The sequence below is a fragment of the Eubalaena glacialis genome, chromosome 6 (assembly GCF_028564815.1).
Source record: "Eubalaena glacialis isolate mEubGla1 chromosome 6, mEubGla1.1.hap2.+ XY, whole genome shotgun sequence".
NCBI lineage: Eukaryota > Metazoa > Chordata > Mammalia > Artiodactyla > Balaenidae > Eubalaena > Eubalaena glacialis.
The window spans coordinates 89,262,860-89,282,086 of NC_083721.1; the positions used below are offsets into that span (position 1 = coordinate 89,262,860).

At 39.3% G+C, this 19,227-nt stretch overlaps 1 protein-coding gene across 1 annotated transcript in view; it reads right to left on the reverse strand.

The window, feature by feature from the left end:
* The window catches only part of KCNMB2 (potassium calcium-activated channel subfamily M regulatory beta subunit 2), a 29,439-nt gene that overhangs the window by 4,056 nt on the left and 6,156 nt on the right, over positions 1–19,227 (reverse strand). Inside the window, exons 2-3 of the mRNA XM_061193410.1 lie at positions 10,511–10,681; positions 7,912–8,107 (exon numbers count right to left, since the gene is read on the reverse strand). Coding sequence (XP_061049393.1) covers positions 7,912–8,107; positions 10,511–10,681 — 367 coding nt within the window. The remainder of the gene's footprint in view (positions 1–7,911; positions 8,108–10,510; positions 10,682–19,227) is intronic.

Sequence of the window (19,227 nt, forward strand, 5' to 3'; positions counted from 1 at the left end):
GGCTTCTCACTGTGGTGGCTTCTCTTGTTGCGGAGTATGGGCTCTAGGCACGTGGGCTTCAGTAGCTGTGGCTCGCGGGCTCCAGAGCGCAGGCTCAGCAGTTGTGGCGCACGGGCTTAGTTGCTCCGCGGCATGTGGGATCTTCCCAGACCAGGGCTCAAACCCGTGTCCCCTGCATTGGCAGGGGGACTCCCAACCACTGCGCCACCAGGGAAGCCCTCACATCTCTCTTCTTTATCCTGAATTTTGTTAATAAACCTTTGTGCTTTCCCAACTCCCTTAAATTCTCTTTAGTATTGAAAATACAGAGATGGCCCCACAACATGACCCTTCGTCTCCCCAGCTGAGAAAACCTGCATCCTGTCACCTTCTCCTGACTGTCCTTTCCCTTACCACAAAGATCTAGCAATTGCATCTTCTCTCCAGTTCTTTGGAAAGCAACTGAAAGTTTTCTTAGCCTCCCTTCCAGAATCTTTCACATCAATAGAGTTATTTTTATTCTCGTGATAGACAGACGTTTTGAGAAAGTACCTGTTGGGCTTTTGCTTAGCCATGCTTCACTAGGCATGTGTGAAGCAAAAAATGACAGGCCTTCACCCTAAAAATAAAAGCTGTGGGGAGAAGTGGGGGCAGTAGGAGGGGTATATTTGGCTGGATAACCTCACTGGTCAGCCTCCTTTTCCTTATGATGGTAGGAAGGGAACTATTAATTCTCAGGATCACCTCAGGGGAAGGGTTTGTTCTTCATTTGTTCTTTTATTAAAAGGGCAGTGTCTTATTTCAGAGAGGGGTTAAGTTTGATGAAATCTAATCAATATGTTTTGAGTGTCTCTAAAGTACCAAGTTGCATGCTGGGTATAGGCATGAAAAACATAAACAATTTAAAACAGATCATTAGAGAGAAACAGGACAAGGGTGGTGGGAGTGATGAAATGGGACCAGCAATGAGGCTGAAAAGGCTCTTAGTAAAGGCTCTACACTTCACAGAGGTGGGCCACAAATTTGTCAGAACTCTGTGGTATCCAGGGCATCCTAGTCCACAATGCCTACGAGATAAAAACAAAAACACTGCTCATTGAAGCATAAATATCTTGGTTCCAAAGTCAGATGGGACTTCTTCAGTGTCCGCAAACAATGAGTATTATGTACATGTTTATTAAGCATGTATGACGTGCCAGGCTTTGTGTTCTGTGCTGGAGAAGGAGACATAATCCCTACATTCAAAGGATGTAGAGATCCCCAGCTGGCAGTCTTGGAGTACTCTAAACTTTTGAGTTTTTGAACATTAGTGATGGACAGAGGAGGTGAGAGAGTAAACTGGGATGTTATTTTCATTCTTGTTTGAGACTTCCTGCTCCTTACCATCACTTTTAAAAAAGCGAATCCCACAAAATTTAGACTATTTTAGTTTGCACTTCTAGTATCTGCTTGATTTTGGCAAGTGGGACTGTTTGAAATGTTTGGTAGAGGAGAGGAAAACAGTATTCACACTCTGCTATGTACCATAGTTTCCTGCAGTATCGAGACACAGATTCCTCCAGAGAGGTTTTCCTTTTCTGTGTTTCCCAGAGCTTTCACATTTATTGTGGCATTACTGCTTGATGTGGAGTAGAGGAGAAGCTTAAAAGACCTAGGAAATCCACTAATGAAATAGAAGCCATGTGGAGCTACAGGATTAGTCAATACCCACAATAGCTTAAGCCATGGAGCCCTCAGGTCCACGATGTATCCAGTTAGCCCTTGAGTAAGTCAGATATCTAATTTGACCTTGCCCTTCACCATGATCCTCTTTCTCAGCAATGGAAAGGAGTAGGTTCATTTTCCATGCTTTTCTTCTTGATGCTCAGTGCAAGCTGTTTTGGGACACATTCTTCCCTTCATTTCTGCGCAAAGATGCCCTTAACTGTGCCATAATTCAGTTTTGGTGAGCAGTGAATAAACTTTGTCAATCACAGAAGCATTTCTGAATCTATGGTCCATAGGCAGTTTCAGGAAATTTCTAATTTAAATATCCCTAAATTTAAGGTGCTGATTATGGGGATGTCATATGTCAAATTTCTGGGCATGTTTTTTCCCATCTTTTCAGGGTGCACTTCTATCTAATATCCATTCTGTGTAAACTGGTGTTGAATATACAACCTTGACTGTTCCTATGGATCACGGATAGTTCATGGCCTTTTACTTGATCCTAATCACCTCTTGGAGTATGATGAAATGGCATGGATTCTCACCTATTCACTAAAATATACCATCAGAAGGATAAATATTTCTTAGAATTTAGAGTTTTTTTAAAGCTCTTATCTTTACTCTCTCAAGAGGATGCGCTAATGTTTTGCTTTTTAAGAGAGAGCATGTTTAGGTAAAGAGACTTAGATTTTAATTCAGACCTAATTAGTGAATGTGTGACTTTAGGAAAATTATTTCATTTTCTGAGCTCAACTTCATTATTGTGAAGTGGAGATACCAGTGGTACCTAATATGTGAGACTGATGCTGTAATTAAACAAATGAGTTCATGTAAAATATTTAGTATTATACAATGCCTGGCACATTTTAAGCTCTTGATAAAATTTGGCTATTACTACTTTAGGAGTAGGGTTTTAGTCAGGATTAAATGAGGTGATTTTTATAAAGTTCTTGGTACGGTGCTGGGCATATAGTATATAGTAGATACTTAATAAATGTGGGCCCCTCTTTTTTTCCCATTTAGATTCTCAACTTCACTTTATTTTCTTCCCTTTTATCCTTACCCTACCAAATGCTGTGCAAAGGAACTCAGTGTTTACAAGCCTTGATTAAAATTATAGAATCTCCCAGCATTCAAGCTAAAAGCTAAATAAAATCTGGAGCAGTGGTTTTGCCACTGTCTGGAGACATTTTTAGTTGTCACATTTGGAGGGAGGATGATGCTAGTCATCTAGTGGGTAAAGGCCAGGGATGCTGCTAAAGATCCTACAATGAACAGAACAAGTCTCCACCCTACCCTCACGGACAACAAAGGAATATTCCACCCCAAATGTTAATAGCCTTGAGGCTGAGAAATTCTAGTCCAGATATGTATACTCTCTGGATGTGCAGAACTCAGAAGGCTTCAGAATGGTGACAAAATGAGGGGTGATGCTGAGTCTGGAGTTATAAATAATTGGTTAATTTATAGAATTTACTCTCCATCCAAAATAGCTGTCTTCCTCATGACAGCGATATATAAAATACCACATATATGGTAGTATACTACATACCAAAAATGGATATACTTTCTGGTTTTGCACAAAGATTCATTTTTAATGCTCTCTTAAAGTAGATGGGCATGTTTTGGGGATCCCTGGTGGGTAAACAAGGTTTTAAACTCTCAAAGGAGATCAGCATTGAGAAATTTAACAACCATAGTGAATTAATACTCAGCCACAGTTTATGATTCCTGTGACAACCTTGTAGCCAGAAGAGGCAGGGGGCCTTGAGCCTGCTTGCAGCTCCTAGAGACTGTTAGTCAGCCAGTTGCTCCATAAGAGCATGCCAGCTTATCAGCTGAAGCAGCTTCAGTTGTAATATGGACAAGAGGTTGGTCACTGAGTTTAAAAGCCAAAGAAAAAGAATATATGAGAGAGTGTGAAAATTTAAAAATAAAATCCTTTTGGATATCTTTCTACAAAGAAGCAGACAGCTTGACTGATATACCTTTGCCTCCTGTTGTCCCAAATCAAACATTGTCAGTAGTGCCTTATGTATCTCAGTAAAACCATGCCCATTCATTGGTAACTATGGGGAAGACTACTATTTTTGGTGAGCTTGGGGAATAGTAACAAGAAGGAGAGGTCAAGATAGAGAATATTTTAATTTTTCTCCCCAGGAATATCCTGTATATTTCTCATGCTACATTAAGATCATGGTTTAGTGACCTTTTGACATGGTGATAACTGTATTTTCCACGTATTTACTTCTGATTAAAGGCAGAGGACAGCTAACCAGCGAGTGAAGAACTACTGGGCCAGGAAGGTGATCCTGCTGTTTGGTGTCTTCTTTCCCCTGGAAGTGTCTGTTGATTCTAGAAGGGGGCTGAGATCCTAGAAGGTTGGATGGAATTTTTGACAGCCTTGCAGAGCTAGGGGCAGGAATTATCATTAACAACCTATCAAGTGGGGGCCCTGATGACCCCCTATTCACTTTGGGCTGGGACTGTTAAGGGCTGCATCCTAGGAGTAATGGTCAACCTGAAGAAGATAGGTTCTCAAAGGGACTTAAGTTCAAACTTGAATATCTCAATTTATGTAGTCAGAATAAGGTGATCATGAATGGCACCTAGGGGCCTTACAGAAGCAAATGGAAATAATTTTTGGAAAAGATGACATCATGACATCAACCTAGGCTTAAAATTGTTTTTATAAATAATTTTGCAGATATGATGTTTGACAACTAATAAAAAATAACCAGACATTACAATGCAACATGAGAACAATTAAGAAAAAAAAAATAGAACAGGCACATAGGGGCTTCAGATATTGTAGTCATCAAAATAAACTAAAATAACTACAATTTTACTTTTATGTTGAAGAATTTAAAAGAGAAGAATTAGAATACTGCAGAAAACTAGAAATTATAAATAAGATCCAAATGGATATTCTAGAAATGAAAAATACAATAAGAGAAATTAAGAACTCAATGGGTGGGTTTAACAGATTTGTCAGAGCTGAGGAAAGAACTGTGAATCAGAAGGTAGGTCAATACCTAGAATGAAGCACAGAGAGACAAAAGGAGGGAAAATATTGAATACAAAAGAGACAGGAAGACACACAGGGGATACAATGAGATACCTAACATATAGTTCGTAGGAGTTCAAAAAGGAGAAGATGGAAAGAATGAGAGCAGAGATAATATTTGATGAGATAATGACTGAGAACCTTCTAAAACTGACAAAGAACATCAAGAAAGAGGGAGAGAGGCCCTGGGAACACTAAGCAGGCTAAATAGAAATAAATGTTTACTTTGGCATATAGTAGTTCAACTGTAGAAAACCAAAGAAAATAATCTTTAAAGTAGACCAAAATTACCTTCAAAGAAGTAGCAATTAGACTGAGAGCTGATTTCCAAATAGTAGCAATGCTCACCAGAAGACAATGGAATGCTTTCAATGTACAGAAATAAAATAACAGCCAACTTAGAATTATATACTCGGTGAATATATACTTTGAGAATGAAAATGAAAAGAAAATATTTTCAGACAAATGAATGCTTAGAGATTTCTTTAGAGTAGATATTGCACTGAATAATTAAAGAGTGTTCTTCAGGAAGTAGGAAAAAGTGATCCTGGACCAAGGATAAAGGAAGGAATGAAGAATAAGAAAATGGAAAATGATGTGGACACATCTAAATAGATAGCTACTATATACAAAAACAATAATAATATCTTCATGGGCTTAAAGTATATATCAAATAAAAATGATGACAATATATAACTTGAGAAGAGAATAAATGGAGTTAAAATGTTTTAATATCCTTGATTAGTCAAGATTGCAAGTTGTAATCACTAGTTAAACACTAAAAGAATAGTGACAGAACACATAACTTCCAAGAAAATAGAGGGGAAAATGGGATCATAAAAATAATCCAGTGAAGAAAGGGGGTGGTCTTTTCATAAATGGACTTGGACAAATGATTGTCCATATGAATAAAAAAGAAATCTAGAAACTTGACTCCTGCATAAAAATCAATTCCAGGCAGATTGTACTCTAAATGTGAAAGGAGAAACAATAACATTTCTAGAAGATAATTTGTGAGAATGACTTCATGATCTCAGGGTAGGTGAAGACTTTTTAAACAGACAGCAGGACAACCAAACGTTTGAAAAAAAGAAAGAAAAGAAAACAAAAGAAAGAAAGGAAGAAGAAGAGAAAGAAAGGAAAAAGAAAAAAAGAGAAAAGAGAAAAATATTGACAAGGTTTGGTTGCACTGGAATTAGAGACTTCTTTCATTCAAATACATCATTAAGAGAGTGAAAAGGCCACCTTTCATTTCAGGAGAAGGTATTTGCAACACAACAATCAAGGAAGGTTCATATCTAGATTTAAAGAATTCCTACAATGAATACTAAGAAGAAACCATCCAATAGAATCAATTCGATAGAAAACAAGGGACTTGAACAGACATTATATAAAAAAAAAGGATATTCAAAATGCCAATAAGTAAATGAAAATGTACTTAATAACATTAGTCACCAGAACTGCAAGGTTCTGATTTCCTGCAGTGCAGGGTATGTTTTATTTCTTTGCTTTCATGGTGGTTGTGTGGGGGAATCTCTATAACAAGTGCTTGAGCTGTACTTTTTCATTTCTTGCATGTTTTACAGTTAAAAACAAGGTAAATAAACCAAACAATGACCTAGTATCATACTGACAGCAGACAGAATACTGGTCCTAAAATTTTAACTGAGATTTTCCATGGTAGGTTCACTCCCAATTTATAGCTTACATACTGCATTCATAGGGTTTATAGCTTACATACTGCATTCATTCATACTGCATTCATACTGCAGTGATAAAATGTCAAAACGAGAAAATGGAAATATGTCCCACTTTTTGATGCCTATTCAATTTTGGCCAATTTCCAATTCCTTGGAGATTTGAGAGTTTTACAGACATTCATCATTACAGGTCAGTTTTGATTTAAAAAGTTGACTTGAGGGATCTTGAAAAACGTCTACTTTGTGGGAGAACTAAGCTATGTATATTTGTAGAATAGGATTAGGACTGGTATTGTTCGTGGGTACCACAAACAAAAGGAAATCAGAGCAGACATCATGTCCTCAGAGATATTTGCAAGAATTCTTTTAAGTTACTGTAACCAAAATGCAAGGTGGGTTTACTTACTTTTTGTTAATATATCACAAAACGAATCCTATGTTCTAGTATCAAGCTTTGCAGCTACTGCATTTTTTTCAATACATATAATCTGTATCATTTAAGTGCTGATAATTGTAATGAACAGTTTTTACAAGAAAGGCTAGAGTTGTGAGAATTGTGTCCTTGTGACGAGAGCCAATTGTCCTGTTGGAGAATGGTATCAGGTTGTCTTGGCATATGAAAGTACTCAGGCTATCTAAATTGCTACCATAAATCCAAAACACAATGTATTTAACTTAAAATTGATAATGGCAGGTTGGTTCTACTGACACTTTACTAGTCATCCCAGACCTTTTAAATGCAAATTTTATGTGCAGCTTTAATACAATACATATTGAGCATCCACCACGTGGACTTGAATATGTTAGTGCTGGAAAATTCAGCCTCTATGAACATAACACATGTGAAGAAATATGCACAGGCACACATACTGTGACCATGGGTTGAAGGTCTCACCTGTGCTCTGCTCAGCACTCTCCATACTCTGTTCTAATCCTCACAGTGAATGACCTTGCAAGATGGTCATTGTTATTAAATTTTTAGAGAAAAGGATACTGAGGCTCAGAGAGCTTAAGTTACATCTCCAAGACCACGGAACGAAGTGACAATGACCGTGGAAAAGCAAAATATGGTTTTACCCCGTGGTTCCCAGGTATATGACAAATATCTTGTTTTTTTGGCTTGTACAACTCTGACTAAACTGCACATTTGCTTTGAAAGACTAAGTCTATTTGTGTATCAATAAGGATGTAATGTTTACCCTTCTAAATGAAAGTAAAGGCTAAATCTTCACTGTTCCAAAATGGGGAATGATTTGACCACCACTTGCACAGAAAATAAATGTTTCCCAAGTAAGAGAGTCAAGTAGTGTAGTGAGTTCTGTGACTGGATGAGGAAGGGCCTGCTTCCTAGTGGCATTTTCCTTTGAAGTGCTGGCGCAGGGGAACTTGAGAGAGAGAGATGGAACGGTGCGGAGCTGTGTGGGGGTGAACGAGATGCAGTGTGCGCCCAGCTCCTACCTTCTGATTGATTTTCATTGTCTCTTCCGTGTGGTAGAGAAGGAGCTTCTCTCCAGAAGAAGTCAGGTTAACGTACACCTGGAGACAGGGGTACTGAGAGAGTTTCCAGCAGTCCGGACCACAGCTGAAGGAGCAGTTAAATGTTTCCGTGATGGATGCATTCAGCAAGGTGCACTCAGCCTCCTCGGTCCACACACTACACAGAGAGGAGGAGAATAAGCACAGGCCCAAGTGCCAAGGGCAAAGAAGGTGTAATCAGAGGGGAACATTTGTCAGCTCCTTGACCTGAAGAATCTTCCAGATCTATAATACAACCTATTTGTTAGTGTGTATGTTTTTAAATAGAGCAGCTTTAAGCTAACTATAATATAAACACAGACACACTTTGCCTGGCATCTGAGAACTTTGCCAATGATTTCCATCAGATATAGTATCATCTTTTCCAATGCTTGATTTAAGTTAGATATTTTTCCTTATCAAATTCACTGGTTAAGCATAAGGCAGCATCTTTTTACATCACAACCTGTACTCACCCTGCATTTCTGCATTTTAAGCTGCTTCCTGCCATGCCTTGGTCCTCACCTCGCAATGTCTGCCCACTTTGTAGGCAGAGAAGGGGTAAGGGAGAAGGGGAGGAGAGATGGTGAAAGGGTGGAGGGGCTTAAAGTCCAATGTGACAGATGAAAGGACAGTGATATATTTCTTTAAGGTCTTTCTAATAAGGGAGAAAAGATAACTCCACCTTTTGATTATACCAAGAGCAATCACTTATTGCATCCCCCTTCATCCTAACTGGTGCTTTACATACATTGTCTTCTTTGTTCTCCCAATAACCCTATAGGTTAGGTATTAATTCCTTTTAAAGCTGAGTGAATTGACAGTCAGAGAAATCAAATACATGCAAGGACACACAGCTAGTAAGTGATGGAAGTTGTGATTCCATCCAATCCTCTATTTCTCTACTGCCCGGGCTCGTTCCATGGTGCTGCCCTTCTTCCCCACAAACAGTGGAAAAGAGGCCGTTGTTATATGCAGATTAATGGGTTCTTATCAGTGCCCTGGGACCTCTCAATTAGAAAGATTAAACAAACAAACAAACCAACCCTCCAGCTGCCCATTGGTCAGCTTTTCATTCTAAAACATTTATAATTTTATAATCGAGGGTAATATTTGTGATTAGGAAGTAACACACCCAGAATCAATGTTGTGCTTCTGGATATAAGCTGATTACCAGAGTGATCAGAAAACAGTTTCTTTGCAGATTAATAGCCCTTCTTTCTGCTGGACATGTGTTGACAGGGCCCCCTTTCCATGTCCAGTTTCATACCAGAGCCAGGATACTAGCACTGACCCCCTCTGGTGTGGCAATTTGTATTTTCCTGGGACATGAGTGGTCAGATTTTGCTTATACAAGGAGGAAAAAAGTCTTAGATGGTTCTAAGCAGATGTGAGGATCTGAAAGCGGTTTTGGAGTCAGTGAACTCTTGGGGCCTGAGGCATCAGAGCTTTCACTGAGAAGGAGCACAGCTGAAGCCATCAGAGAAACAGAGCAGAGCAGCCACAAATGGGAAAGATGATGCCTTAATTTTAGCAGATTACTGTGTTTCAACTAGATTTTCCTTCTAAAATGAAAGTATTAATTTAGGTGGGGAATTGAATGCCACAAAATGGTTTGATTCTCTTTTGGATTGAAACCTCAATTTTTCATTTGAAAGGGCCTCGTTTCTTTAAGCTGAAGCACTCTGAGACCTTCCCCATTAGTTATAGCAATGCTGGGCTTTCCTGTGCTCAAAGTGTCCAATTTATGGACAACAGTTAGCTAGAGATGCTGTGGAGGTTTATCATGTGGCTTACTCAGGGGGAACGCACTTGACAACTCAGTATTCAATTGCCTATCTATTCAGTAAACCTAGGGCAAATATTTAAATAAGAAGGGTTCAAAATCTTTAATTTAAAAAGTTAGTGCACAGTAGTGTTTTTCAACCTATTAGAATCACCTGGGGAACTTTAAAAGATACTGGTGAATGGGTCCCACTCCAGACCTACTAAATCTGACCCTGTGGAATGACTGTGGTGGGGCCTGGGTGTCAGTATTGTTAAAAGTTTCTCAGGAAGTTGAAATGTGCGGTTGAGAACCACTAATGTGTGGGGGTGATGGAAGAGCGGGGTGTGGTGGAAAGGAATGCAGGTGGAGAATGGACAGAGGTGTGAAGAGGCAAGAATAGGGATTCTGGAATTAACAGGATGTGGTTTTGAATCTTGGCTCTGCCGAACACTAAAGCTGTATGACACTGGGCAAATTATATCTATCTTGAGCCTCAGTTTTGCCATTTTTATGAGTATATTCATACTTATAGAATAGTTGTGGGAATTAAAAAAGTAATGTATGGCAAGTCCCTGGCACATAGTAAGCAGTTTATACATAGAACTATTTTTATCATTATTGTTAGATAACATTATTGACAAATAGTATGTGCCAGGCACTGCTCAAAGTTCTTTTTAGGAAAGAAGGTAAGGAAGAGGACCTCAAGATTGATAAGCTGTGTGGGAGGAGGGAGAAGGGAGACAAAAGACAGTCCCAAGCACCCAATGGCTTTACCTCTGCATGTATGAGCGCAGGAGTGTGATTCCCAGCAGAAAGTACATCATGATGGAGCACACCATCATGGCCAGTCCCAGGAGAATGGCCCGGTCCTCTCCTGCTTTCAGTGCTGTGACAGTTTTCCTTTTGTCCAGGAGGTCATGGTCCCTGATTTTTTGGTAAATGTTTCTGAGGTTGAACATAATACAGTTTTACTTGAAGTCCACAGTTAATCAACACACCCCTCAAGAGTAAGTCGCTGCTCAGGCCTTCCTAAGGCAGAGAGGCCAAGAGGGGTCCTCTAAACCCGCCTGAGTGCAATTGGATCCCAGCATGTGACTATTGCCTTCCAACACACACGTGCACACACATACACACACACACACACACACACACACACACACCCCAACCCTGAGCAGAAACAAGTCTCCCTTCTTTCCTTGGGGCCCATATCTAGCTGTCAATACTTTTGCCTTTTCTCTAAGTCTGAAGAAAGAAAGCAATCCCCTCAGCCCTTAAAATAATGCTTTGGGTTTGTTTCCTTTGTCAACCCCCAGCTGATCATCATTGATCTTTCTGTACTCTCTGAATACCTAATGGAGCATTAATTCAAATAAATGGCAACATATATCAGGAATCTATCAACTTAATATCTTATCTCCCCTTGGTAGTGATAGACTTTATCCTGGTTAACATTTTTCTCAGGCTTAGGGTTGCTTAGGGCTCTGTTGACTTGAGATTTATAAGAAATGTGGAGGTGTCCAGTGGTGACCCAGACTTCTTTTCCTGTACTGTAAACATTTGAGTGAGTTTACAAAAATGTCAGTCAAATCAAGGCCAGACTCCATAAGTTTGGATAGTTTTATTAGTATTTTAAAAAATTTTCGAGCAGCAACCTACGGTAAGAAAAAAACAGATTGGAGTCAAACTGCCTCCTAGTTCAAAACCTGATTTCATGGCTTACTAGCTGTGTGATCTCTACAACTTCCTCAGCCTTTCTAATTCTCAGTTCCTGGCAAAGTGGAAATAATGTGTAACTACATTGTTATGGTTAAATGAGATGACATAAGTAGATTATCCAGGAGAATGACTGACATGAAGTATTTAATAAATGTTCCCATTTAAAAATGGTGTGGGGAATGCACCTATGGTCAGCTAATCTATGACAAAGGAGATAAGGATATGCAATGGAGAAAAGACAGTCTCTTCAATAAGTGGTGCTGGGAAAACTGGACAGCTACATGTAAAAGAATGAAATTAGATCACTCCCTAACACCACACACAAAAATAAACTCAAAATGGATTAGAGACCTAAATGTAAGACCGGACACTGTAAAACTCTTAGAGGAAAACATAGGAAGAACACTCTTTGACATAAATCGCAGCAAGATCTTTTTTGATCCACCTCCTAGAGTAATGGAAATAAAAACAAAAATAAACAAATGGGACCTAGTGAAACTTCAAAGCTTTTGCACAGCAAAGGAAACCATAAACAAGATGAAAAGACAACCCTCAGAATGGGAGAAAATATTTGCAAACGAATCAACGGACAAAGGATTAATCTCCAAAATATATAAACAGCTCATGCAGCTCAATATTAAAAAAAACAACCAAATCCAAAAATGGGCAGAAGACCTAAATAGACATTTCTCCAAAGAAGGCATACAGATGGCCAAGAAGCACATGAAAACCTGCTCAACATCACTAATTATTAGAGAAATGCAAATCAAAACTACAATGAGGTATCACCTCACACCAGTTAGAATGGGCATCATCAGAAAATCTACAAACAACAAATGCTGGAGAGGGTGTGGAGAAAAGGGAATCCTCTTGCACTGTTGGTGGGAATGTAAATTGATACAGCCACTATGGAGAACAGTATGGAGTTTCCTTAAAAAACTAAAAATAGAATTACCATATGATCCAGCAATCCCACTACTGGGCATATACCCAGAGAAAACCATAATTCAAAACGACACATGCACCCCAATGTTCATTGCAGCACTATTTACAATAGCCAGGTCATGGAAGCAACCTAAATGCCCATCGACAGGTGAATGGATAAAGAAGATGTGGTGCATATATACAATGGAATACTACTCAGTCATAAAAAGGAACGAAATTGGGTCATTTGTTGAGACGTGGATGGATCTAGAGACTGTCATACAGAGTGAAGTAAGTCAGAAAGAGAAAAACAAATATCGTATATTAACGCATGTAGGTGGAACCTAGAAAAATGGTACAGATGAACTGGTTTGCAGGGAAGAAATTGAGTCACAGATGTAGAGAACAAATGTATGGACACCAAGCGGGGAAAGTGGCGGGGTGGTGGTGGTGGTGTGATGAATTGGGCGATTGGGATTGACATGTACACACTGATGTGTATAAAGTTGATGACTAATAAGAACCTGTTGTATAAAAAAAAATAAAATTCAAAAAAATAAAAATAAAAATGGTGTGGGGAGCTACAGCTTTATGACATGGGCATCAGAACATCCCAAAATTGCTGTTCTTCTCCAAAGAATTTCTAAGGGACAGAATGTCAAGGCAGTGAATAGTGTAGAAAGCTTATGAGTGGAGGGTTGGATTTGAAATAAGGTCTGGCAGAGAAGGCAGAAAAGAAGTGAGAAATTGCTGGGGGTGCTGGCTGGTTGGAGAGATATGTGAGAAATATGGGAAGGAAGGCAATGCTCAAGGATTCTGGAAACACAGGCAAGCAAGAAGCCACGGAGAAGGGAGCTTTGGATTGCACGGGTGTGGGAGTGGGGAAGTTGCTGGCTTTTAGGGCTTGGAGACAGAGAGGAGGACACATAGAATGCTGAAAATGGAGAAAGAAGCTCTTATGCTATTTTTATTTTAAGCTTCAGACAAAAAGCCAACATACATGAGACAGACTTCAGATTTTCCTTTTAAATTTTCATCACTAGTCACTCTCGTTGCTTGAAAAAGAACTAGAATCCAGTGTGGAACTTTGCAGAGGAGGAAAGAGATGCCTGTTATTTGTATAATTGTGTGTATATTCAGGGCTTCTATTCAGCTTCGTGCTCCAGGATGGCCTTACAGGTGTTTATGGCTGGCATACATTCTGGGGTGCTGGTTCATTCTGGACTGGTTGTTAGATATTTTGATTCCCTATAGAAGTGTGAGAACATGTATGTACTTAGTATATTTCCAAAAGGTTTTAAGGAAGACTATATGTTAATCTGGTTATTAGAGTATAAAATTAATGGATTAGTTTGTTATCATTATTACTATTATTTAAAAGTTCTCTTCATGAGGTAGTTTATATAAATCTTACTCTTTCCTTGAGGAGTGGGCCCTTTATAGTAGGAGAATCATAGCTAAATAGAGGCCTTTGTTCCTCATCTTTTCATGATCGTGTCCTTCCTGCTTCTTTCCCAGCAGTACTCACTCATGGCCACTCATTCTCCTCATGGCCAGAAGCTCTGAGAGCCCATCTTTTTTATTACTCTCCAGCTCCCAAGCCCAGTGCCTCTGGACTAGCTAGCTGGCTGGCCAGCTTACAGGCTTTTGACTTCCTCAGGCTAGCCACCACCCATCCTCTAAGTTTCCCCATTCTTTTGTGAGATTTTCTTTGGAAAATGTAGGATATATATCAAAGCTCTTAAACTTGATCCTCTATGAACCTGAATGAAAAAAAAAAATCAGTGCCCATTCAGTTAAAGCCAGACTTCTGAAGCAAGAAGAGACAGGCTGAGTCTGAGTGGCTTCAAAGGCCTGCTGTAAAATAATAATCTTTTGTTACTTTCCTGTTGTTATTTATCAAAATGTATTTAATTCTAATGGCTGCATTGAGATGTGGATTTCCTGCAGGTGGAAGCCAGCAAGGAGGGAGCAATTGTCTCAGCTCCAGAGTAGCAGGCTGTCACACTGCATCACTTACATCAGTCTGTACCCATAAAAGAGATGCAGTGTAATCAGTTATGTTACTAGAACAAGAAGAGTACAAAAATGATTCAAATGGGTAATTTAAAAACAAATCACAATTTGGAAATGGTTAACAAATGTTCTTCACGTGCTCTGGGATGTGTAGAGAAGAGGGAAAATGATTGGTTTCCACGCAGGCTAAACACATCTGGGAAATCAGGATATTACTCAGCAAAATGAAAGTGGATGAGTGAGGTGGGACATACTCATGAAATTCATCAATAAGTGATAATTGAATGAATGGATAAGTTAAGGAATGAATGAATAATTTGGAGGAATAAAGATTCAGTTAAAGTCTACGAACTTATTTTGAATGCTGGTAACCTCTAGTTATTGTATGTGGCCCCTACCCAACAGGAAGACCAACATGAAAAAAAAATATCAATGTAGGGTAGTAAATTCAATGATGGAGCCATTCACAGCATTAGTATAGAAGAGGGGTAGTTTTCCCAGCCTGAGGGAGCAGGACAGGGAGCAAGGATTAAGGTTAGGGAAGGCATCCTGGAGGAGAAATGCCTTAAACAGAATCTTCAAGATTGAATCCAAGTTAACCAAATGAGACAGGGAATCAAGGGCATTTCAGACAGAAGGGATCACATGAACAAAGGATGGAGATTTGCAACTACATGCTGACTGTCAGAAACTACACAAATTTTATTATTACTTGGATGAGTGTGGGACAGGGGAAATGGGGCAGATGAGTTTGGAGAGGTAGTAGGTTATGAAGAGTTTTTGTAAGTCATTTAAGGAACTTGGTCTTTATCCTGTAGTTAATGGGAAGATGGCAGAGGGTGACATGATCAGAACTGAGTTTCAGAATGATCACTCTGGCTTCAGGGTGGAGATTAGATTAACGATGGAACCAGACTTAAATCAGAAAGAAGAATTAGGGGATTGTTACTATAGTGTTGGCAAAGGATGATGAGGGCTGGATCTAGGATCGAGGTAGGATAGATGGAGAGAAAAGGATGTATGGAGAAATATGATGATGGAAATGAGAAAAAGGATATAGTTTAGATTTATGCCCAAGAACTTAACTTGGACGACTGGGGAAATAGTAGAGGGTGTTAAAGCAGGGGTCCTTATTTTGCTATTCTTCAAGATTCCAAAGGGGGTGTTTTTGCTGCCCTGGCTAAGAAGGGAGAGGCTAATTGTTCATTTATAGATTCTCTCCCCCACAGACATAGTGTCCTGAGCTCAGGTGAGGATTGAGTAATCTGATTGGTGAGATAGGCCAGAGCCTGACAGTCAGAGGCCCTGTCTACATTTTGGGTGAGACTGAAGATCACTGTTTATGAGTGGCACAATTTTTTTCTCATCCTTTTGGACTTGCCTTTGTTCAGGCCTGGTGTGCCTTGGCCTCGCTATCTCTAGGTAGTAAGCCCCAGGTGGCGAAGGGAGTGTCCATAGCCTGAGACTAAGTGGATTAGTGAAGTGCCCCTCCCATGCCAAGTTGTCTTCAAAGCCGGGGGAATGAGCATGATGCTATATTTTGGGCCTCAGGCCTAAACATCATCCTTCATACTAGGAAGCCTTGTACTTTGGGGGTTACTCTGCCACTACTAACAGAGTGGACAGTTCATCTCTTTTTGGCTCTTTGTGTCTATTCTCTGTGGAATCTTCTTAAAAGGGGTAGGGGGAGAAATAAGGGAATGAAGGCTAGAATAGTTCATTGAAGTAGAGCTCTCAGGAGGAATAACGACTCTGGGGCATGACTACAAAATAAGTTTCGAATATGGGGGATATTCAACTGTAGGTATAGAGCAGGAATTTGGATTTATAAGTCTGAAGCAGATCTAGCCTTGGTGTATACTGGCGAAGCAGTATGTTTAAGCTCTGTTGGAGCAGCTGTGGCTTCATGGTTCATGGTGAACCATGAATCAATATGGTGGATACAAATCAGCATTTATACGTGTTGGCAATAACAAATAGTACATATGTGCAGTCTTTTCTACATATACAGGGAGCATTCTGCCCAAATCCTTTTGAAGAATGTGAGTTATTAATAAAACTACAAGGCAAATTCAAGTATAACAAAATATTTTGTATAAAAAATTTTAATTGTCCAATAAAGCTTTATATTTACCTCAAGCCATAGTCAACACAATACAATTTTATTTCAAACTCCATATTTGGATAGTTTCTTAAAGTTTGATAGTAGTCCTATGGTTCATAAGCAAATTACTTATGAGGCTGTACATATACAAACATGGATATAAAGAGTAAATGTGCAAGAAAAAAATTTTTCCTTGGGCTTCACTCATTTAAATTCAGATTCCCTTGGTATTTAGCCTGCAGGAAGAAAACTATTCATGTTAAGGCAGGGCAAATGTCATTTATTAATTCATTTGTTTATTCATTTGTCAACATTTTAAAGTCTTCATAAGATGAAACATACTGTGCCAAGTTCTGGGGAGTACAAAGTGAATAAGACATGTCCTGAGGGAGCTGGGTGAGATACCAATCATTACAACGCATTGTAAGGAGACTTATTGTAATGAGTACAGAAAGGAACAAGTCAATATGCTGGGGGCTGATTTGCCAAAGGTTCAGTTACTGAACGGCTAATGCACCATGATTAGCCAATTTGCCAATTTACTGAAGGATCACTTTGCCAGATGAATAATTTGCCCACTTAATCACAGATTTAACAAAGACTCATTTTAAGGAGCATTGTTTTAAGTATAGTAAATTGATATGAATGTATTGTCTTATGAATATTTTAAGATGATATTTTAAAAATACATTCAATTATATTCTTCTTATGAATATGTTCTTTTTAGAAGTATTTTAAGATCTGTTTGATTTTTTTTTAAAAGCTAAGTAAGTTTCTGAGGGAGGTTTAGTCTCTTTATAAATATATTCTTATGAATATATTCATAGATATATATTTTTGAATATGTGTATGAATATATTCTTCTGATAGATATAGCAAAAATTTAGCATTTCATATGGGAGCCTTTCCATTTATAATGATTTTTTTCAAGTCCTTTTTAGAGTTATTTGCTGTTTTGCTAACATTTTAGCATCACTGAGATTCTTATGCAAATTTCATGACTTTGATAGATCTGGCAACTTTATCAATTAACCAAAATTTGTTTCTTTTAACTATTCATAAGATTACGGTAATTGATTTTGGGTGGAAATTTTTAACAGCTTTCTGAAGTTTCTGCTAAGCTTTATTTGAACAGTTTTATTTTGTCCTTATAACAAAATGTTGAATTTGTCTTTGCTCTTGTCCTGTTACTGGAACAGGAGGGATCTGGACAAGATTGGTGGGACCCTCTGCTGGGGGAAAGTTGAAGAGCAGAACCAGCACAATGCAGCCTGGCCTGCTGATCCTAGAGAGGGGGAAGCCCAGGGGCAGAGAGGAGAGGAAACAAAGAATGGAGAGAGCAGTAGGGCCTGGCTGGGTTGGGGGAAGGGGAGGAAGACCTGAGAACAGGGGACCCTGAAGACAGAGGGTGTCTGGAGCACAGGGAGGGAAAGACAGAGGGGCAGAGAGATAGAGGAACAATGGCTGCAGAGACTGAGAGGCAGAGGAGGAGAGTCTCAAGGCCCCACATCTGGGTCCCCTGCAGTTTTTTTGGTTCCTACTAACCCATAGAACTATGAGGGTTACAATGATTATACAAAGTGTTTGGTAAGTAACTAAATTTGATAAACTCACCAAAAAGATCAACTGGCAAATGGATTAGTGTTTGGCAATTTGGCTTCAGGCAAATTGGCTATCACTGTGTTGGACATTCCTTGAACTGGGCATTCAGTAGATTGGTGATGGATAACTTGACTCAGGACTTGATTTTTTAATTCATGTTTAATTAAACCAAGGTGGCCATAACACTTTAAGTGGTGATGGTTAAAGGATTCAGTAATAGACTGAGTTAAATCTCCAATGAGCAAACAATTGATAAGGGGAATAGGGTAGCTGAGAGTGGTTGGATTCCAGGATCCAGTGAGTGGGGGGTGGCAGGTAATGAGCTGGTTAGATAGACAGGGGTCAGAGGTAAAGGGTGTTGTATGTTAGAGGAGCCACTAAAAGAATTTAAGCAAGAAAGTGATATAATTAGCTTTGTACTTTAGAAAGATCACTCACGTTAGTGTGGTTGGCTGTTTGGAATGGTTTATACCTGGAGGCTAAGAGACTGATGCTGAAACTCTCCCAGCATTTCAGGTGTTAAAGAGGGGTTGAAAAAAAAGCAGTGGTAGAGGAGATGAAAATTTAGATATGGGCATCATTTGTGTCTAGAAGTAACTATGAACACTGTGGGTTTTAATGAGACTCCCTAGGTAGTCAGAGAAACAAAACTCAGCGAGGGTACTAGAACTTGGAAAGGGCAAGAAGACAGATCTGCAAAGGGTCCCAAAGCAGTCAGAGAGGTGAGGAGCACTGGCAAGTGCAGGAAAGAGGAGGGAAGGTGAGAATAAAGAATTATGTATACTTGCCATAACTTGGGGAGGCCCTTCAGAAACCTAACCATAGGAACCATAATACTTAACATACTAAATATTTATATTTATGCCTCTCTGGCCCAGTGAATATTGAGTGGCTCAGGAGTTAGAGCCAGACCGCATTCATCTTTGTAGGTTCAGTCTCTTGCATTTATTAGGCTCACAAAGTATGTTCCTTTATGTGAGCTAGGAAAGGCTTCAATATTGAGCCTCCCTACACTGAGGCAGCCGGTGTAGGGAGGCTCAATGGCCAAGTGAAACCAAGTAAATCAGAGAACCATGGCTAGAACAGACTCCTGGCTTCTCTCTTCCTATCAGTGCCCATTGTACTCTAC